General features: G+C 40.8%; 1 protein-coding gene across 2 annotated transcripts; it reads right to left on the bottom strand.

Moving 5' to 3' along the window:
• Window positions 1–5,421: 5,421 nt before the first annotated feature.
• SPX (spexin hormone) lies at window positions 5,422–18,353 on the bottom strand. Of its 2 annotated transcripts, XM_061125113.1 has the most exons (6): window positions 14,748–18,353; window positions 14,260–14,340; window positions 13,991–14,048; window positions 13,436–13,498; window positions 11,771–11,854; window positions 5,422–6,900 (listed from the first exon to the last, which is right to left on the bottom strand). In XM_061125113.1, the coding sequence occupies exons 1-6, from the start codon at window positions 14,751–14,753 to the stop codon at window positions 6,842–6,844; spliced, it is 351 nt and encodes a 116-aa protein (XP_060981096.1). In that variant the 5' UTR covers window positions 14,754–18,353; the 3' UTR covers window positions 5,422–6,841. The 2 variants fall into 2 exon arrangements, with proteins under 2 accessions (XP_060981096.1, XP_060981095.1); XM_061125112.1 differs by lacking the exon at window positions 14,748–18,353 and having other exon boundaries at window positions 14,260–14,378.
• Window positions 18,354–22,395: the final 4,042 nt, after the last annotated feature.

Genomic DNA, 22,395 nt, shown 5'->3' with positions numbered 1-22,395 from the left:
ATGTTAATGCATATGTACAAGGTCACTTCTCAAATTAATGGTGGGAAGATATCTGTACTGTGCCACCTGACTATATCAGTTTTTTCTATGTGTAAAAGGAAACTCTTTTTGACAACTTGGTTAGTCTTTCATAGGGGATAAATTGTTAAATCCATATGAATAAATATATCAATATTTAAAGTTTAACTGCATTGATAATGTCTTGTTTAAAATTCTTTTAGGCATTTAAATAATATGTTCAAAAAGATTATAAAATAGTGCCTTATGAAGGATAACATTTAAAACCATCTTTAAAAAATATTAGCAAAAGAAAATAGAGAGTCTATTATAAGAAGGACAGTGTCTCTGAGACATTGTTGAATGGTTGTAGTTAAACATATTAATGTTTTGAATGTAGTTAAACCTAAATTGGCAAAAAACAAACAGAACCCCACATTCACCTGTGGATTATTTTTCCATAACAGAGAACGCCTTGGTTGGCTTATTGGTTGGCCCAGGTCTGTAGAGGTTCTCTTTAGGTCTGCTCAATTTTGGGTTGTTGATGACAATAAAGATAAACAGGGACTTCTCTGGTGGTCCCTGTTTGAGAATGGTTGAGAGTGGTTGAGAGTCCTTCTGCCAGTGCAGGGAACATGGGTTCGATCTCTGGTCTGGGAGATTCCACATGCCATGGCATAACTACGCCCATGGGCCACAATTACTGAAGTCCAAGCACCTAGAGCCCATGCTCCACAACAGAGGGAACCACTGCAATGAGAAGTCCACGCACCACAAAGAAGAGTAGTCCCCTCTTGCTGCTACTAGAGAAAGCCTGTGTGCAGCGATCATGACCCAGCATAGCCAAAAATAAATAAATACATACCCTATAATTTTTAAAGAAGGAAAAGAAAGAATGACAGTGTATCAGATCATGCAGTTCAGTTCAGTTGCTCAGTCATGTCCAAATCTTTGCGACCTCATGGACTGCAGCACACCAGGCTTCCCTGTCCATCACCAACTCCCAGAGTTTACTCAAACTCATGTCCATTGAACCAGTGATGCCATCCAACCATTTCATCCTCTTTTGACCCCTTCTCCTCCTGCCTTCAATCTTTCCCAGCATCAGGGTCTTTTCCAATGAGTCAGCTCTTAGTATCAGGTGGCCAAAGTATTGGAGTTTCAGCTTCAGCATCAGTTCTTATAAGGAACATTCAGGACTGATTTCCTTTAGGATGGACTGGTTGAATCTCCTTGCAGTCCAGGGGACCCTCAAGAGTCTTCTCCAACAACACAGTTCAAAAGAATCAATTCTTCAGTGCTCAGCTTTCTTTATAGTCCAACTCTCACATCCATACATGACTACTGGAAAAACCATAGCTTTAACTAGATAGACCTTTGTTGGCAAAGTAATGTCTCTGCTTTTTAATATGCTGTCTAGGTTGGTCATAACTTTTCTTCCAAGGAGCAAGCATCTTTTAATTTGATGGCTGTAGTCACCATTGGCAGTGATTTTGGAGCCCCAAAATATAAAGTCTGTCACTGTTTCCATTGTTTCCCCATCCATTTGCCATGAAGTGATGGGACCAAGATGCCATGATATTAGTTTTCTGAAAGTTGAACTTTAAGTCAACTTTTTCACTCCCCTCTTTCACTTTCATCAAGAGGCTCTTTAGTTCTTTGCTTTCTGCCATAAGGGTGGTGTTATCTGCATGTCTGAAGTTATTGATATTTCTCCCAGCAATCTTGATTCCAGCTTGTGCTTCATCCAGCCCAGCATTTCTCATGATGTACTCTGCATACAAGTTAAATAAGTTAAAAGAAGAACTTCCAGATGTTCAAGCTGGATTTAGAAAAGGCAGAGGAAGCAGAGATCAAATTGCCAACATCCGTTGGATCATCAAAAAAGCAAGAGTTCCAGAGAAACATCTACTTCTGCTTTATTGACTACGCCAAAGCCTTTGACTGTGTGGATTACAACAGACTGTGGAAAATTCTGAAAGAGATGGGAATACCAAACCATCTGACCTGTCTCCTGAGATATCTGTATGCAGGTCAAGAAGAAACAGTTAGAACTGGACATGGAGCAACAGACTGGTTCCAAATAGGCAAAGGAGTACGTCAAGGCTGTATATTGTCACCCTGCTTATTTAACTTATATGCAGAGTACATCATGAGAAATGCTGGGCTGGATGAAGCTCAAGCTGGAATCAGATCATGAAAGACCAGTGGAAACTGAATTCTAGCTCTTCTATTGTCCCTGAATTCTAGTTCTTCTATTGCCCCTGAATTCTAGCTCTTCTATTGCCCTAAATTCTAGCTCTTCTATTGTCAACATCTCAGACCAAAATGGAAGATCATGGCAAACTCCCTCACTTAGAGGTTTGTGGGGAAGGAAAAAAAGTTACCTAAAGCCTACTTCTTAAAAAATGCCCAGTGGCTTCCAACTAACCCAGCATCTGCAGAGCAGTTTGGAAAGCTCTGCAGAGGAGATTAGATAAACAAAATATGAAATAGATTTCTATTACAATTCAAATATCCATTTGCTGAAGCACCAGAAAGATCTCATGATAAAAATGGGTTTCACTCTTGCAATAACTATGAAAATATATCCCTAGTAAAGTGATGTGCTCTCGTGATGTGTGTATTCAAGTGATCCTCTTGATTGGTAAATGGTTGAAAGCATGAACTCTATAGAAGCTATAACTTCTTAATACTTTAAGAAGTATTACTTCTTAAATACTTAAAATACTTAAATACTTAAGTATTTAATACTTAAGTATACTTAAATACTTAAAATACTTAAATACTTAAAACTTTAAAATTCAAGGTTTTTTTTTAAATGAAAGAATAGTTTTCTGATTAGAAATGAGCACAAATGGTGCAGGTCATGGGGAAAGACTGATTTGCAAACACTTGGCTTCCAGTGGCATATATAGGAATCAATTTCTACCCTGCATTTGGTCCTCTCTTCAGACAGCTGCTGCCATCTGACTCCAACCCTTTGCTCTCGGCACTTAGTTGTCATTTCCCCAAAACTGACAAAGCTCATGTTTAGTTGTTTTTTCCCCAAGACTGACAAAGTTCAGTGTTTAGTTGTTGTTCCCCCAAGACTGACAAAACTCAGTGTTTGGTTGTCATCTTCCCAAGTTTGACAAAGCTCAGTGAGGAACAACCAATGGGGTCATTAGATGACTCTGTGCCTATCATAGTGCCTTATACATGATTTTAATGAAAGAAACAGAGATAAGAAAATTGATGCTCTTAAAGAATGTATGTATAAAAAAGGAAAAAATAAAAGAATGTATGGGATTTTCCTGGTGGTCCAGTTGTGAAGACTCCACGCTTCCAATGCAGGGGGTGTGGGTTCAATCCCTGGTTAGGGAACAAAATTCCCACATGCCATGGAGCGAGGTCAAAAAAAAAAAGAAAGAAAGAAAAAACATGGATGTATCCATAAACTGGAGGTCAGGAACTATAGAAAACTGTATGCTTGGCCAGCTGACAGCAAGACTTTTTTTTTTATGCATTGTACGACCCTTCCTTCTATGGCTGGAGAAGCAAATGGCAACTCACTCCAGTATTCTTGCCTGGAAAATCCCATGGTCGGAGGGGCCTGGTAGGCCACAGCCCGTGGGGTCGCAGAGTTGGACACAACTGAGTGACTTTGCTTTGCTTTGCTTTCCTTCAATGGTAGGAAGAAGGGTGAATAGAGCTGGCTTTACATATACAGATGGGAATATAAAATATTACAAGTGCTATTCAAATAGCTTTTCAGGAGGTCTCAGAAGAGGGATTGCTTAAGTGTATACTTGAAGATATTCAAAGAGACATCTTATGGGGAGACTAAATTTCTCTGAAGTAATGTGGGAGACACAGTTGCCCATTTCACATTACGGTTTTAAGGATGAAGTCAAATTAGACATGAACATTTCCTTAAGGAATTTATAGTCCAGTAAGAGGAAGCCAGGAAGTTGCATTCCCAATTGCCCTTTCTCCTGAGGCCAAGGTAAAATAATGTAACTCAGGGTTGGTGGGATATAGACTTTTATTTCTCATCAGCAGGTAAAGAAGAAATGCTACTTGGAGGTAACCTGTTAGGACCTATCTCCTTCTCTCCTTGTTTAGGATCACCATGGTGATGTGGGACTTGGGGGAGAGACGGCATCCACTGGGGAAGCCCAGGGAAACAGAAGATAATTGAGAGCCCACCTGGAGGCCATGTAGCCACAGGGGAAGAAGGATATAGAGCAAAGAGGGCGAGAGCAACTGGAGGGTATGAAAGTGGCTGCAAGGCCAATCCAGAAGTGGGGTATTCTAGGACGTAGATATGGAGAGGAGGCAAACATTTCCCAGTTTTAAAGTACAGGCCATACAAACCTATTTGGAGGGCAGGAATAGAGACGCAGATGTAGAGAATGGACTTGCGGACATGAGGGGCAGGGGGAAGGGGAGGGTGGAATGAATTGAGAGGTGGGATGAGTTACTCAAAGGGAGGTGGGATGAACTGAGAGAGTAGCACTCATGTATATACATTACCATGTGCAAAGCAGATAGCTAGTGTGAAGTTGCTATATGATGACCTAGAGGTGTGGGATGGGGGGTGGTGGGAGGGAGGCTGAAGAGGGGGGATATATGTATATATATATATATATACATATATATATATATATATATACATATATATATATAGCGGATTCACTTTGTTGTAGAGCAGAAACTAACACAAATTATAAAGCAACTATGCATGCATGCGTGCTAAGTCGCTTCAGTTGTGTCCAACTCTTTGCAACCATAGGAACTGCAACCTTCTAGGCTCCTTGGTCCATGGGATTCTCCAGGCAAGAATGCTGAAGTGTGTTGCCATACCCTTCTCCAGGGATAAAGCAACTATACTCAAATTTTTAAAAAAGTAAAGCAGAAGGCTGAATAATTCTGAAAAATTGTAAATAAAATACAAGTCATACAAAGTGAAAAATTTTGACCACTGATCACTTGATTCATTTCAGTTTTGAAAAGGCAGCAATAAAGAGAATTGCAAAGACACTCCAGGAGAGATAGACGGTTATAGCAAACCAGGCATAGGGGTCTTTATGTAACTACTGTGTTAATGAACACATCTTTATAGCAGAAGAATGTTCGGGAAGTTCAAATACTTCTAATATTGGAGCTGATAATATTTTAACAGCTGTTGGCCATTTAGAAAGCTTATAAAAGCTCTGTTTTAGTGGGAAATGCTTGAGATTGTTCTAGGTGGAAGAATTACTTTGTTAGACAGACTTTAAATGTATTCTGCAAATAGACATAGTATTTAAGTAGTTCAAATGTGCAAATCTATGTCAGGTGAGTAAATAATTCTCAATAGACTGGACATTTATACTATCTAGAAAATACATTTTAAAATCAAATAATAATTAATGACAGGCGTCTATTATAATGCCACAAAGAATTTTTTAATGCTAGCATATTAAGTTTTTGGCAGAGATCCGTGTTACATTAACTTGAAAACAGTTTCGTTATTCAATTATGAAATGAGATACAGACACATCTTACATATAGGCTTTTGTTTACTTAATACAGTAAAACTGTAATTCCAAGTTACAGAGACATTCATATAATGATATTCTTTACCTACTTACTAATAGCTTATGTACAGATGATAATAAGAATTGACAATGCTTTCCACTTATGACAATTATCAGTAACAACTTTCAATTAATTAAGTCAGAAATAATTAACATGCTGGTCATATTGTAATTCCAAATAAATATACTATATGCTTGTTGTAGGTAGTGCATATTTTATTTTTCAGACAGTACTGAAAAACTGTCGACTTTATAGTTGACTTTAAAACCTGAATAAATGAGGCATAGTATCATGCACTTACATTCTTGGGGTGCCTTTATGTTATGTTTTAATGCAAATAAAGTCTAGTGCGTGCTCAATCTCTCAGTCATGTCTGACTCTTTGCAACCCTGTGAACTGCAGCCTGCCAAGCTCCTCTGTCCTTGAGATTTCTCAGGCAAGAACACTGGAGTGGGTTGCTATTTCCTCCTCCAGGGGCAAATAAAGCCTCAAGTTCTAGACAGAGTAAGCAATCTTTGAATCTGCTTAGCCAAGGAAAATGGCTCCGAAAAAAAAGATTCATTTCTTTTGTACAATATATCCAGGAGTGGAGTGTGTTTCCATCTTATTTTCCAGTAATTTTTAGATCCTCGTTTCTAAACTGAATTCAAGGAAATCCCCAGAGAGCACAGGGGGAGCACCCTGCTGTAGAACCTTCCACTGGCTCCTGCCTCACCAAGGGTCCCCTCGCTCAGCAACCACAGTGTCCTGACTGATCACAGGGCTTCTTCCCAGTCATCCCCCCTGCTTCCCTTCCTGACAACTCACCTTTCTTGGATACTAACAATCACATTTCACTCTTTCCCATCCTCCCATGCTTCCCACCTCTCTCTCCTTGGAGGTGAGGAAAGGGGGGAAAGGAAAGGAGATTCACTGCTGAGTGCTAAGACAATCCAAGTGGGTAATAAAATGGAAAAAAAAAAAAAACAACTAAGAATGATTAAATCAAGATGGGTATTGTAACAAAAAGAAGGAACACTTTAAAGAGTCTTCAACCTAATAACTATAAATGGGTTAAATTCAAGAGTAAGATACCAGGTGATCTAAACAGGATCTGAAGTCATGGAAGAAAGCAGTGATGTTCTAAGAATGAAGCATCACTTTAGCTTCTGGAAGAATAAAACTGGCTGCACATGTTCCTAAGATTACAAATGAAGGAAAAAGGGTCCACAGACTTTATTCACGTGGCTCATGTTTTCAACAAGAATAGAATGATAATTGAATAGAATCTGGTATATTGTCACCAGTTTAGCAGACTGTCTTCTAAGAATCTGGTTTGATCCAAGTTTTCTTCTCCAGCTGTAAGGGAAAAAAAATACATAACATAAACACATCCTGTTTTTTACAAGAAGACACAAGATGAAGAGAACTTCAGGAAGTAAACATTTGATTTGCCCCCCTTACATTATGTTAACTCATGCCCTCTGCTGCAGAATGCCCCTAATTGGATTCTGACTGATTTTGTTACAAAATTTCCTCCCTCAGCTTGGGACCCATCAGAGAATTCATATCTAACATGTGGGTCTCCACAGTGAATGAATTTACATGGTGTGTTTAGTAGAAATCCAAAAAGGCCACGTCTTTCTCTAAATATGCCTCGTGTCTAAAATATCCACTAGTAGAACCACGCACTCACATCAAGGTATTGTTTCTATGTGTGCATGCATGCTAAGTGGCTTTATTCATGTCTGACTCTGTGTGTCCCTATGGACTGTAGCCTGCCAGGCTCCTCTGTCCATGGGATTCTCCAGGTAAGAATACTGGACTTGGTTGCCATGACTTCCTCCAGGGGATCTTCTGATCCAGGGATCAAACCCGAGTCTCTTACATCTCCTGCACTGGCTGGCAGATTCTTTACCACTAGCACCACCTGGGAAGTCCCACTGTTTCTATATTTCCTGTTAAAATGCACTTTGGTTAGGAAAGATGTCAAAGGAACACATATTCTCTTATTAGCTGAACTAGAGGCCTGGGGTAGAAGGAAGACAAAAAGAAGGGACACTTGTTAGCTGGATGGGATTCTAAAACTTCAGAGCAGGAGGAATCACCTCTTGTGTGGGAACAGCAGACTGAGAGGACACTAGGTTCCTAGAATTAAAACTGGGTCTAAGGGCTGAAACTGACAATGGGGAAGGGAGAGGAAGTCACCAGAGGCAAAATTTCACTGTTTGTTTTGTCTAAGGTCATCTCTAGAGAAAACCACTTTCCCCTAGTTAGTCACATTATAGTTGGAATATCTGAGTTAGTTTAACCTGGATTGCAACCAAATTTCAAAGTACTGCAGAAAATCAGATGCTCTATTTATTCTTTAAATTAAAACATTAAAAAAATTTATTATAGTGTTAGTTTCTTCTGTATAGCAAAGTGAATCAGTTACACATGCACATGTATCCACTTCTTTTCCCATACAGGTCATTACAGAGTATTGAGTAGAGTTCTCTGTGCTACACAGTAGGTCCTTACTAGTGATCTGTTTTATATAGGGTAGTGTGTATTTAAAGGAAAGGAAAAAAAGCCAGGAAAGGAATCATCCCTGTATATCCTCCATTGAAATAATAATCCACTACTTAAAATAAGGGCTTCCCTTCTGGCTCAGCTGGTAAAGAATCCGCCTGCAATGCAGGAGACCCGGGTTCGATCCCTGGGTTGGGAAGATCCCCTGGAAAAGGGAAAGGCTATCCACTCCAGTATTCTGGCCTGAAGAATTCCCATGAGGTTGCAAAGAGTCAGTCCAAATCATATCTAGGGACTTCAGAATAAAAATATAAAGGTGAACATTGATTAATCTATCATGTAAGAATCCAAAATTTCCCATCAATTTAGACTAATAAAATTTTGTTTTCTAATTTCATCATCAGAGACAAGCCACTTCAGAAACTTAAAGACCTAAAAATTTGAAATTTATTTTTCCAAAAGACTTGAAATGGAGACCTAGAGTCTAATCATTCTGTAGTTTCTAATGAAGATCCTTCTCCTCCTCTTTATTTTTTAAAACATATTTATTTATTTGGCTGTGCTAGGTCTGAGTTGTGGCATGTGGGATCTAGTTCCCTGACCAGAGGCCCCCTGCCTTGGGAGCTCAAAGTCTTAGATACTGGACTGTCAGGGAAGTTTCCCTTCTCTTTCTCTTTAAAACAGCTCTCCTTTCTCCCTTCCAGCTCACTTTCCTTTCTGGCTCTGCAAATCTTCCCAGCAATGAAATCTAAGACTTCACGATCCACTCATCTTAACTTGTGCTGTCCTCCTACTGACTTCAAAACTCAGTAAGAATGCCAAATGTTGCATGGCTCATGACTCAACTATTTCTCACCCTTTCATTGCAAGAATTCTGAAGGCCATGCCAGCAAGCGTCCACTTTCTCTTACCTCTGCAGTCTAATTTCCTTTCCCCAATTCCCTCCAAACAAGGTTTCAGAATGGGCACAGCAGCAGTAAATCATACCACTGGGCAGGGCGAGGCAAAGATTTATGAACCGCAATTTATTTTATTATTATTTAATTGAAAAAAATTTAAATTGGAGGATAACTGCTTACAATGGTGTGTTAGTTTCTGCTGTACAGTGTGAATCAGCTATAAGTATACATATATCCCCTCCCTCTTGAGTCTCCCTCCCACGCCCCGACCCCACTCCTCTTTAACGACCCTTCCTACCCAACACAATCTTCCTCCTCCTCTGATTTCTGTACTCTTACTAAGCATTCTGCTATATTTGATACAGTTCCCTGTGCTATACAGTAGGACCTGGTCGCTTATCCATTCTGTTTTATGCTTTTAGCAAATAGTTACCCTGTATTATCTGCTCTCCTTGTGGTATGCCTCAGTATTGAGCCTCCATCCCCACTGACTTCATGACTGCACTCCCAAATGACTGCCCTAGTTTCTCATTGACTCCCCTCTCCAGCCGTCCTCTTATCACTATCCATTTGAGAGATGGCAAGAGTTACAGATTCCCACAGCCCTGAGTTAAACTCCCCATATCACTTCTTACTAACCGTGTGGCCTTAGGAAAGGATATACACTCCAGAAAGGTTCAGTTTTCTGAGCTACAAGGATGACATTAACATCTGACACACAGGCGATGTTCTCATATTGTAGCTGTTGTTCCTGCTCTGATGGTTACCCTATGAGCCATAACCAGTTACATCTTCCTTACCATGTTCCCTGTCTGCTAAAAATCCATAGACCACGTGATTAATTCTCAGATGAAGAATCAGCTACCTCCTGTTTCTCAGCTCAGTTCAAGTATGTCCCTGCCTCCTGAGAGTGGGCAAGCTACTCAGTCTTTCTGTGCTTCTATTTCCTCATCTGTAAAGTATGGACGATAAAGGTGGGTAATCCTAGGAGGTAATTCACTTATTATGGATGAATGAATTATTAATAAATGTACTGGGCTTCCCAGGTGGTGCTAGTGGTAAAGAATCTGCCTGCCAATGCAGGAGATGCTGTCTTAACCACTGGACCATCAGGCAGTCCTTCTCATTTTTGCTTTTTTGTTTAACCTGCTTTTTTTCTCTATCTGCCACAGTGCCTGGCACCTAGCAGACATCAATGCAGATTTGGGGAATTAACTAGTATCATCTCCTCCATGCAACCAAGTCAACCTCCATTTTGCTCTGAGTTCAAAAAACCTCTTTATCCCCGTCTCTTCCATTTACTTCTTGTAGGGTTGTTTTTGTTTTGTTTTTCCACAACAAAGCTGTAAGTCTGAAGCCAGAAAGAACCTCCTGCTCTCTTCCTTTCCCAGACAGCGCCCATCCAATACCAGGCAGTGAGCACAGGGTTTTCTTCATCAGCATGAGTGTCAGAGCAGCAGGCCAGCAGTTTGTGCTCGGACCACCAGAGAGCTTTCCAGGTGGCTCAGGGGTAAACAATCCACCTGCCAATTCAGGAGATGCCGGTTTGATCCCTCAGTCAGGAAGATCCCTGCGAGGAAGAAACGGCAACCCACTCTAGTATTCTTGCCCGGGAAATTCCATGGACAGAGGAGTCTGGTTGGCTACAGTCCACCGGGTCGCCGAGAGTCAGGCACGACTGAGCACACACTACTCACTGTATTTTTTTTATACATTTTATCATGTAAATCATATCATAAATATGGCATCATTACAGTTTTTGAGAGCAAAATGTCTAGGTCTATTTATTATGCTTTGATGACCTCTATTGTTAATACTAATACAAAATCACATACTTTGTTTCATTTGGCTCTTAGAGCAACCCTGCCCATGGATGTCATTATTCCGTTTTACCAATAATGACACTAAGGCCACCCAGATAGGAAAACATTCAGGCCAGGATTTGAACCCAGTCCTGTTATATTCCAAAGTCCAGGCTAACGTGTTACAAGATGCCTTAATGCAAATAGTGGTTTTAATGCCACATGGACAGAGTCTCTATTTGAAGATCACACCTAGTCCTGGCATGCAAGAAACTGTATGTGTGCATGCTCAGTTGCTCAGTCATGTCCGACTCTCTGTGACCCTGTGGACCATAGCCCACCAGGTTCCTCTGTCCATGGGAGTTTTCAGGAAAGAATACTGGAGTGGGCTGCCATTTTTCTCTTACAGGGGATCTTCCCAACCCAGAGATCAAACCTGAGTCTCCTTGTGTCTCCTGCACTGCAGACAGATTCTTTACCCACTGAGCCATTGGGAAAATCCAAGAAGTTGAATAGTGCAACACAAATCACACAGGTTTAGCATTTAGCATCAGAACTAGCCCATATCTCTTAGGGTGAACCATAAGAAACTGCCCTGTTTGTAAGTTAAAAATGAATGATTTTCAGCTATTTCATTTGCTTCAAATTTTAATAGCAAGTAATTGGATTTGTGATTACTTGGCCTCAATTTTTTCAAATATAAAATAATGAAGTTGGAGTCTCTAGGATTCTAAAAGAAATAAAAGCTCTAAAAGGCTATGGATTATGGAATTAACATGAAATCCCACCATCTCATCAAGGAAATGTTTTTACATTCTTGGGACTCACTATAGTGAGAAATATGGTAGTCTGTAAATAATAAACATTTCTGTTAATTTCTGATGGCCTGGGCAACTGTTAATTATTTTTTAAAATCTAAATAACTAAAAGCAACTTTGTTGCACCCAACACAGAATCTCCAAAGCACTCAAAGCTTCTCTGTCCTGCAGTTAAAAGAGTTTACTATGCTTGTACCTTCTTGTGGTTTCTGCAAAAAAGCCAATAGTACAGCTGCTGCCTCTGGAAGAGTTAGTTGTTGGGAATTTGGGCTTCGTCTTTCTGGAGAAATGAAAAAACATATACAGGTTCTATTAGCATTTAAACATTCATATAAGTAAGTAACTGTTAGTTGCTCAGTCGGGTCCAACTCCACAACCTCATGGAGCCCACCAGGCTACTCTATCCATGGGATTCCCCAGGCAAGAATACTGGAGTGGGTTGCCATTCCCTTCTCCAGGGCATCTTCCCCACCATCTGTCACCAGGGAATCCTAAATATTCATATAGGGAAGTCTTATTCTATTATGCTATAGTACTAGAAAAATCTCTGAGAAATAGCTTTTTGATTGCTCAGCAAAGAGCCCCTTGCACAGACTGATTTTTATAAGGTGAAACATTTCACACTTTCTTTGGACATTACTTACAATTGGTTATACTGTGTATGACAGGGAATGGAAGAGAATTTAAACTATATATACTACAGCAAATTTCACTAAAGCAAGGAGGATTAAGATAAAGAGCCCAGGAGGAATTTTCCCCCTCAGAGGTTAAAATGGGATGTTTGAGTGGAAAAGTTTAGACCGGGCTCTGCCTGGAGTCTGATCCCTGGGTCAGGAAGATCCCAGGAGGAGGAAATGGCAACTCACTCCAGTATTTTTGCCTGGAGAATTCCATGGACAGAGGAGCCTGGTGGGGTTGCAAGAGTCAAACACGACTGAACGACTCACACACACACACACACACACACACACACACACACACACACACACACTGCCTGGAGTCTAGTTCTTTCTTATTCCTTCCAAAGCAGTTTGAGAAAATAATCTACCTTCTTGGCCACATATAAGGCAATTATTTGACTGAAAGAGAATCTGAAGAATATTCAAAACTATTTCAAACAAGTTGGTGGAAGACAAACCGTCCTGATTCAACACAAACCATGAATTTTGGTTATCTAATGAAGTGGGAAAACAAACCGTAACCTCCTACAGTAAATAAGGTGCCGGCTTGAAGAAGGTAAACCAAAATTTGATAAGCACCTACTATGTGCTCAAAACGGTGTTTGGTATTTTTCAAAACGAGTAGACTTGGTAATTTTCAGCAATCTTGAATGTTTATCAAAATGAATGATATTGCTATTTTTTAATTCAACGGCGTGGAAAGTTTATCGTGAAAGAGTCTCTGGCTCCATCCTTAAAGGCGCCCCACTTCTTCACTATTTCTGGCTTTGAACCTTTTGATAGTTCTTTTCAGTAATAAAATAGAGGCGTTTGAAGTTTTTAGGCAAATCACTATTTTAACAATGACGATGATGATAACATTGGTAACAACAGCGTTTAAAGGAAATCTTGTAAAGACCCTGCGTTAAACGGGAGGCACATTTCTAGGGGCAGACGCACAGCTCTCACACCCATCCTGACCTCTCCGCCCCACCCCGCGCCCGCCACTACCCCCGACCTCAGCTGTCTGGAGCGGAACCCCGGCTCCCGCCACCGGATCTCTATCCTTGAGGCCAGCGGGGCCGGGCGGGGCCGGCTCTCCCTCGGGCGGCCCCGGAGCCCGCCTTCCCGGGGGCGGAGTGCGCCCTCCCGACCCGCGCGGTCTCCTGGCGCCCGCGGCCTCCGGGTTCCCGCGCACTCACCGAGCGGCGGCCGGTCGGAGAGGTCCTTCCTCCGGCTCTGGTCGGAAAGGAAGCGGCGCCCCTCTGCCAAGGCGAGACAAGGGCTCAGCGCCCGCCCGGCCCGGCCGATCGGAGTTGCCGGACCAGCAGCGGGCGAGCCGGGCCGGCGAGGCCGGGTGCTCCCAGCCGGGGCGCGCGGGGGTGCGGGGCTCCGGGTCCCCGGCGCGGATCGGGGAGGAGACCACCGGGAAAGCCGCGCGCCTCCCCCAGCGCGTCGGAGGGGGCGCCGGTCTCGCTCACCAGCCAGGGCGGTGTGCCTGGGAAACTCCAATCTTCCTTTGAGCAAGAGCCAACTACCTTCCGGTTTGGGTTGGAGGATTTCTGATTATCCTCCCCACCCCACTCCCCACCCTCGACCTTTCTCCTTGATTAACTGAGACCAGAATGACCTCAATTATTTTGGGGAACGAACTCGATAGGATTCTCTCCCCGCAGGCCTCCTTCTGTCCCGCGGGTTCCTGCGCCCCTAAGGCTCCCCGTTTACCACTGTCGAAGAGCAAAGTGTTTGGAACATACGTGCACCCTTCAGGTAGAGCATAGCTTGAGGAGTCCAGTTCCTTCTCTCAACGAGTCTCTACAACCCAAGAAGAGGAAAGCAGTTAGAGGGGCGTTGCTGCCCAGCCCAGCATTAGAAATCAACGAGAAGGGAGGGGAGGGAACGATAGAAAGGGAAGGGAAGGAAAGAGAAGAAAGAAGGAAAAGAAGGGAAGAAATAGAGGGGAGGGAAGAAGGAAGGAAGGACGTACCCAGCGCACAGAGGAGCCCCAGTTTTTGCTTGTGATTACCTGCGGAGCACTGTTGCAATTTCCCAGGAAAGAAAACACCAGGAAGAAGGTCAAGGTCATTACCACCAGACTTTTGAATCCCTGCATGAAACGATCAAAGTCATTTCTGTGCCTGTAGAATCTTCTACTTTTTTCCTTGGCTCCTGGACAATTACACCCCCCGCCCTTTTTTTTTTTTTTTTGCTATGTTTTGTTTGAGCACTCAGAATGTAGGGGAGAAGGGAGTTCCCCAGTTTATCATCTAGATAATTCACAAAGAGATCTTTTAAAAATTATTTAGAAATATTTTATTTTAATGATTTAACCCAAACGAGGATTTAAGAGAATAAGTGAATTTTTTTCTTTGTAAAATCAAATGAATCTGATATTTTAAGGGCGTAATGTTTGACTCTGAAACACATTAAACATGAAAGAGTTAAAAAAAAAAAAAAAACACTATACAGCTTTTATAAAATAGCTAAAAAGTCTCAAATAAAACTTTTCCTTACCTTCATGTTCTGCACCTTTCCAGAAGCTGTGATAACTAAAACTTAGCCTGTGAGTTTTCTAAATCTTTCTGAGAGTGGGGCTTTTAAATCTTAGTGTCAAGGATCCCTCCTGATGTTGCATAGAGTTGGTGTCTGCAGGGACTTCCTGTCAATCTTCAAGATTGAGAGCATCTGATGACTCCTCCAGGGAGATTCAGTTGCAGGAAGTGGAAAAATGATTGATGGGTGAACATCACTTACTGCCCACATCAGCCAGGAGATATTCTGAGTTATATCAGCATCATAACCTTTGGTTTTCTTACTAGCTTTTCAAGGCATTATTGTTATTATTATTAAGGAGAATGTTTAATAACCCCAGGCAGAATCAAAAGTAAATGAACAAAACTTGTCTTAGATAACTAGCTATCAAGCTATCACCAGTGAGTAAAGATGAGTCATTTGGATAGGAATGAAAAGGTTAGGGAATCTCAATGGAATATGACATCAGTCATTCACTTAATTATCAATTCAGTTACTTAACAAAATATTTATGGAATGCCTACTGTGTATCAGACATCCCACGGGGCACAAACATGAATCAAAAAGACAGGTTTCTGCTTTGATTCTGCTTCTAGTCAGGGGAGAAACACTCCAAACTAGTAAATAAGGTAATTTCAGAATTTTAAAATGCTTTATAAAGGAAAAGTAAGCAAGATAAGGTAATGAGGTGATAAGGTAAGTGGTGGGCTAGTTTAGGGAAGGTAAAAACCAAGAGGGATCTGGAAGGATAACGTGGAGTCAGAATGGGATAAGCTGGCATGGATTTAGTATTGCTGACATTCTAGGCAGAAGAAAAATGCAAAATCTTGGGATGGCAAAGAGCTTGGCTTGTTTGAAGAACAGGAAGGTGATCAATGGAGCAAAGTTATGTGGGGGGTCTGGAGAGGGGGCTGTGAATTGAGGATGGAGAGGAAGAAATGGGCCAATTCAAATGACAATTTGGGAATAAGCAAAAGATGATGATGGCTTAGACTAGGGGAGTGCTTATAGGGAATGGAGAGCTGTAATGAATTTGGGTGGTAGAAAATATGGACTTGTGGATAAATGGGATATGAGAGTTTAAGAAAAATAAATCAAGGATGATTCTGAGATTTTTGGCTTAAACACCAGCTGAATGATGAAGCCCTTTATTGAAATTGGAGGGACTTCATAAGGAACCAATTTAGAGAGGGAAATTAAGAAGTAAGAATTATCTTTGGACATATTAAAATTAATATATGTATTAGACATACATGGAGAAGTACAAAGTAAGCAGCTGCAGATGCAAAACTCGAGCTCAGTAAACAGGTCTGTAGATTTTTTTCTAAAGGCAAGAATTATCAGATTTGAGAATTTTAAGTCAGGAAAAAATTGAAATTGAAAGAATACTTAGGGAGTGAATGGAGTTAAAGAGGAAGGGATAGAGCTCTGAAAACAAACATACAGAGATTGAGCTGAGCGAAAGTCAGCAAAGAAAACTGAGCTGAAGCAATTGGAAAAAAGTGAAATTCCAAGAGACCATAAGTTCATGGGAGCTGGGAGACTATCCAATAGCATTGCAAGGTTAAACTGCATGAGCTGAGAAGTGCCTGCTGGATTTGGGAATATGATGGCTTTTGAGAAACAATGCTAGATTGGGTAGAAAGGATATGAGGAAATAAAGACAAGTGTGGACAACCTTTTTTAATTCCACCAAAAGGGGGAAAGGAAAAAAATAAACTTTGAAAAAAGAGAAATGAGTGTGGTAGAAATGGAATTATTATTTTTTTAACCTTTCAATAACATCTGAATCCTTTTTTTTGAAGGACATTTCTGAAATTCCCTAAACTATAAATTATGACTTTTGGTGGGAGGCAGTGTCCTCCCTCTATTGTAGACGCTGAACATGTTAGATACTTCCTCCCAGTCTCCCTATCAGGTAGAGTGTGGTCAGGATGCAGGCTTCACCAATCAGATGTACCCGCTTGGATGGAGACTGGAGCTGGGAGGGGATAAGTGGGGAGTGGGAGGAGCACTTTCTGGGGCAGCAGTGGCTGTAGGACGCTCAAGTTTGTGTGGGCAATACTGGCTCCAAGGCTAGTGACGGATTCCTGCATGCAGTGCGGAGGAGATAGTGATTCGCCTACAGTGTCCTTTTAATAAAGTCCGCTTTTGCTTAAATCAGCCAGGTTTGCTGGTTCCTTTTGATGACCATTTGCAGAACCTGTATGCTGATGGAGATGATTGGCAGAGAAGGAAAAATTGATGATATGGAAGAGAACTGCAAAAAGGAATTTGGAGAAGGCAAGAGGGCTATGACCCAATTATGTACAGTTCAGTTCAGTCACTCAGTCGTGTCCAACTCTTTGCAACCCCATGGACTGCAGCCTGCCAGGCTTCCCTGTCCATCACCAATTCCCAGAGCTTATTCCAACACATGTCCATCAAGTCAGTGATGCCATCTAACCATCTCATCTTCTGTCGTCCCCTTCTCCTCCCGCCTTCAGTCTTTCCCAGCATCAGGGTCTTTTCCAATAAGTCCGTTCTTCACATCAGGTGGCCAAAGTATTGGAGTTTCAGCTTCAGCATCAGTCCTTCCAATGAATATTCAGGACTGATTTCCTTTAGGATTCACTGGTTTGATCTCCTTGCAGTCCAAGGGACTCTCAAGAGTCTTCTCTTCTCCAACACCACAGTTCAAAAGCATCAATTCTTTGGCACTCAGTTTTCTTTATGGTCCAACTCTCACTTCCATACATGACTACTGGAAAAACCATACCTTTGATTAGATGGACCTTTGTCGGCAAAGTAGTATTTCTGCTTTTTAATATGCTGTCTAGGTTGGTCATAGCTTTCCTTCCAAGGAGCAAGCGTCTTTTAATTTCATGGCTGCAATCACCATCTGCAGTGATTTTGGAGCCCCCAAAAATAAAGTCTGTCACTGTTTCCAATGTTTCCCATCTATTTGCCATGAAGTGATGAGACCAGATGCCATGATCTTAGTTTTTTGAATGTTGAGTTTAAGCCAGCTTTTTCACTCTCCTCTTTCACTTTCGTCAAGAGTTTCTTTAGTTGAAACAGTTATACACACAGGCAGGCAGTGAACAAGGATCAGAGTGGCCACCATGTGCTAAGGTCCCATGGATGAGAGAGATGATCTCTTTCTTCTAAATGTTAGAGTAGTGCTCTGAAGGTATTTATTAATGTGCTTTTGAATCATCTGGGAATCTCATTAAAATGTGTGCTCTGATTCAGTATAGATTGGATGCAGCCTGAGAATCTGCATTTCGAGTAAACTCCCAAGTGATGCTCATAGATCCTATTCTGACCTTTGGACATTTTGAGTAGTAAATCTTAGACGGTATAAAAAGTGATAACACAAACTAAAAAACTTGAAAGCTTAAAGTCTGCATAACTGGGAGAATGGCTAGCAATAGAAATATCAGGGCGTATGGAGAAGGAACAGACGAGTGTGATTTGGGATTGAAGCTTGATGGGTGATGCTGCTGCTGCTGCTGCTGCTAAGTCGCTCAATCGTGTCCGACTCTTCGCGACCCCATGGACTGCAGCCCATCAGGCTCCTCCATCCATGGGATTTTCCAGGCAAGAGTACTGGAGTGGGTTGCCATTGCCTTCTCCGATGGGTGATGCAATCTACCTGTAAATACTTGTGCAAGAGAGATTGGGGTTTGGGCACCTGACATTTGGACTTGATGGTCATGTGCAGAAAGGAGATTTGGTTAGTAAATGAGAATGAAATATATAAAGGAGTTTGCAGGTAGAAACTTGAGAAATGTTTACTCCCTTTAAAGAATAATTAAAGCAAGAAAGAGCCAAAACCATGAATGTAGTATTTTCTCCTGTTTAGGAGAGGAGGAAGATAAAAACTAAGGACTAAAAGATTACCACCATATCTAGAGAAAAATCTTAACTTTAAATATTAGGTTTTCAGATTTTATAAGTTAATTTCAAGGGATTTTAGCAACTTCCAAAGAAAAAGCAATAGAAAAAAGAAGACTATAACTGAAACCGTTATTAGGTTATCCTAACAAGCAACTGGGCTTCCCTGCTGGTTTAACAGGTAAAGAATCCACCTGCAATGCAGGAGTCGCAGGAGATGTGGATTTGATCTCTCCCCTGGAGGAGAGAACAGCAACCCACTCCCACTCCAGTATTCCTGCCTGGAGAATCGCAGGGACAGAAGGAGCCGGGCAGGCTACAGTCCATAGGGTCGCAAGGAGTCGGCCATGACCGAAGTGACTGATCATTCAGGCAAGAAACAACTAAAATGTCTTTTTTCCCCTTTCCATACCAAACACACACAAAGGTTTTAGAAAGAGGGACAGGAAAATAAATTGCCAGTCAAACTGTGTTTTGAAATTACAATTTTAAGGAAAAAATAAATTAATGTGCTTTGTCTGTAACAGATTCACTAATGAATTCATAACCTGATGTTTTACGTCAAAGCTGCCATTTTCAGCATAATATGCACAAGTGAGGAGAATGGCTTTGACATGTTATCAATATTGTAGTCTTATCAAAAGTAACATGCCAGAAGGTAAATTTATCCTAAAAAGGCATTGACTCCCAATCAAATGTTTTTGTTAAATCACAAAAGTTAAAGATTTTTACAGGTCTAAACCTAGAAATGGGCTAAAAAAGAAGTTACTTATTTGATTAAAAAAGTTGACGTACAAAAACATTTACCTTTTATTCTGCTGACACTATGACCTGGCAGTGGCTATTGGACAAATTGGATCCGAAACCTATTTTTCCCTCATTAAAAAAAAACAAAAAAACAATTGGAGTGTAATTCCTTTATAATACTGTGTTAGTTTCTGCTCTACAACAACGAGAATCAACTGTATGCATTCACATAGCCCCTCCCTCTTGGACCTCCCTCTCACCCCCGCCCACCCCCCGCATTCCATCCCTGTCATCACAGAGCACTGAGCCCCCTACACTGTCCAACAGGTTCCCGCCAGCTATCTATTTTTTACCCACGGTAGTTTATATATGTCAAGCCCCATCTCCCAATTTGTCTCACCCTCCCCTTCCTCCATATCCCTCTGTCCACATGTTCCTTCTTTCTGGTCTGGTCTTTCTTAAAGACCATATAACTGGTATATGGTATATATATATATGGTATATATGATATGTATAAAAAAAAAAAAACTGATATCATACAATGTTTGTCTTTCATGTCTGGTCTTTCTTCCAGCTCTGTAAATAGGTTCATCTATACCATTTTTTTTTTTTTTCTAGATTCCATATACATAAATACATGATACTTGTTTTTCTCTCTGGAACTTTTTTAAAAGGCATATTTAATGGAGATAATTTTGCCCACATCACTGATGTTATCTGAATTCTTCCAGTAGACTTCAGGGTGCCCAGGCCCAACCTAACACCGTCAAAGTTTAAACTGCATTCTTACAAGATCCATGATTACTGTGTTCACACACACAACTGCACCTATCTTTAGAAAAAAACTGTTTACATTTTATTTATACATTAAAAATATTGAAGTATGGTTTATTTACAATGTTATACTAGTTTCAGGTGCAGGTTATATTAGTGTCAGGAAATTCTCCAGGCAAGAACACTGGAGGGGGTAGCCATTCCCTTCTCCAGGGGGTCTTCCTGACCCAAGGATCGAACTAGTGTCTATTACATCTCCTCACTGCAGGCAGATTCTTCACTGTCTGAGCCACCAGAGAAGCCCTTCAGTTGCACAGCAAGCTAATATTCAGTTATATATATATATATATATATATATGACCTTTCTCAGATTCTTTTCCATTATAGGTTATTTCAAGGCTGATTCATGTCAATATATGACAAGACCCACTACAATATTGTTAGGTAATTAGCCTCCGACTAATAAAAATAAATGAAAAAAAAAAAGTCACCATAAAAAAAAAAAAGTTATTCCAAAATGTTGAATATAGTTCCCTATGCTCTACAGGAGGTCTTTGTTGTTTATCTCTTTCATATATAGTACTGTGCATTTGTTCATCTGAAATTCCTCATTTATCTACCTTCTCCCCACTCCATCCACTTTGGTAACTACAGGTTTGTTTTCAATGTCTGTGAGTCTATTTCTTATATTAAGTTCATTTGTATCAATTTTTTTTTTTTTTTTAGAAATCACATATAACTGATATCATACAATGTTTGTCTTTTTCAAACAGCACCTATCTTGGGAAAGATTACCTGGACAATATGGCTATTAAGATACTCGAAGATAGAAATTACGTCTGATGACAGAATAGAGGATTTTGCTACTGGATGTTGAGATCACTGGGTTTAATTCCTACTTTGTTTTGGCTTTATTCTCTGTGAAGGCCAGTCGACTCCATAGGCCAGTTGTCTCACAAAGAGGTGGAAGAAGACTCCCCAAAGAGCTACCAGCTTCAGGAGATTTAGGGCACTGAGAAGGCCCACTATCCAAAATAAAACTCCCCACTGGTTGGCCAATGTCTTTACCATCCTTTACGTAAGCTTTGAAGCTCAAGAATCTCTTTCCCAAAACCATATAAATACAAAACAAGTGGAACGGTCTAGGAGAGGACACAGAAGGGCCAGCTGTTTTGGCCTAGTCAAATAGAGCTGCCCTTTCCTGTTAAAAGGTCTTAGTTGGTAAAGGTAAGGCCATGGAAAAGCGTCAGTTGAAGGATCTGGGGCAGATGCTATGTCCAACCTCCTACACGGATACAAGAAGTAGAAACACAGAGGCTGGAACATTTTACTCCAGAGGAAAAGGTTAGAAAGATGTTGTTTAGCCCCTAAGTCGTGTGTGACCCTTTGCGACTCCTTGGACTCCAGCACACCAGGCTTCCCTGTCCTTCACTATTAGAAAGATGAACTGGATATTTAATAATGGATTCAAGACTTGCGGTTCAACAGACAATAGTCAAGACTTGTGGTTTAATGATCAGATGCAACAAACTTATTGTGTACCTTAACTGATAAATTTGTCCAGTGGTTTTTGGCCTTACTAAAGTTTATGATCAAAACACTGCTGACATTAAGTTTAAGTCATGAATACTTAAATATTATATATTCCTTTCATGCTGAGAAAAAAATTAAGCATTTCTCCACCAATTTCTAAATTTACTGTTTTTTAACCTGAAGCCTATGTCTAATTGAACAATTTGGAAATGAAAGATGTGATGATCCTTCTATAAAAAAGAAAACTGCATATTAGGCTAATTTAAAACACAAGTTTGGTTATTGTGCAATGCTCGATTTTTATAATTCATAATAAAAATATATCTGACCATTGTTATGGATTGAATTTTTGTTCCCTTCAAACTTATAGGTTGAAAACTCAACCACCAACATGATGGCACTGGGGGTGGGCCTTGGGGAGGTAGTTGGGTTTAGATGAGGTGACCAAGATGGGACTCCTCATGAAGGGATTAGTGTCTTTATTAGAAGAGAGATGAGAGCTCATTCTCTTTTTCTATGCCATGTGAGGACACAGTAAGAAGGCAGCTGTCTGAAAGCTAGGAAGAGGGCCCTCTCCAGGAACTGAATCTGCCAGCATGTTCATTTTGGACTTCCCAGAATCCAGAACCATGAGAACTAACATTTGTTGTGTAAGTTGGTCTGTGGAATTTTGTTTTAGCAGCCCAAGTTGAGACAA

The sequence above is a fragment of the Dama dama genome, chromosome 22, assembly GCF_033118175.1.
Source record: "Dama dama isolate Ldn47 chromosome 22, ASM3311817v1, whole genome shotgun sequence".
Taxonomy (NCBI): domain Eukaryota; kingdom Metazoa; phylum Chordata; class Mammalia; order Artiodactyla; family Cervidae; genus Dama; species Dama dama.
The sequence above is the reverse complement of the archived record's forward strand: the minus strand, read 5'-3'. Positions and strand labels throughout refer to the sequence as shown.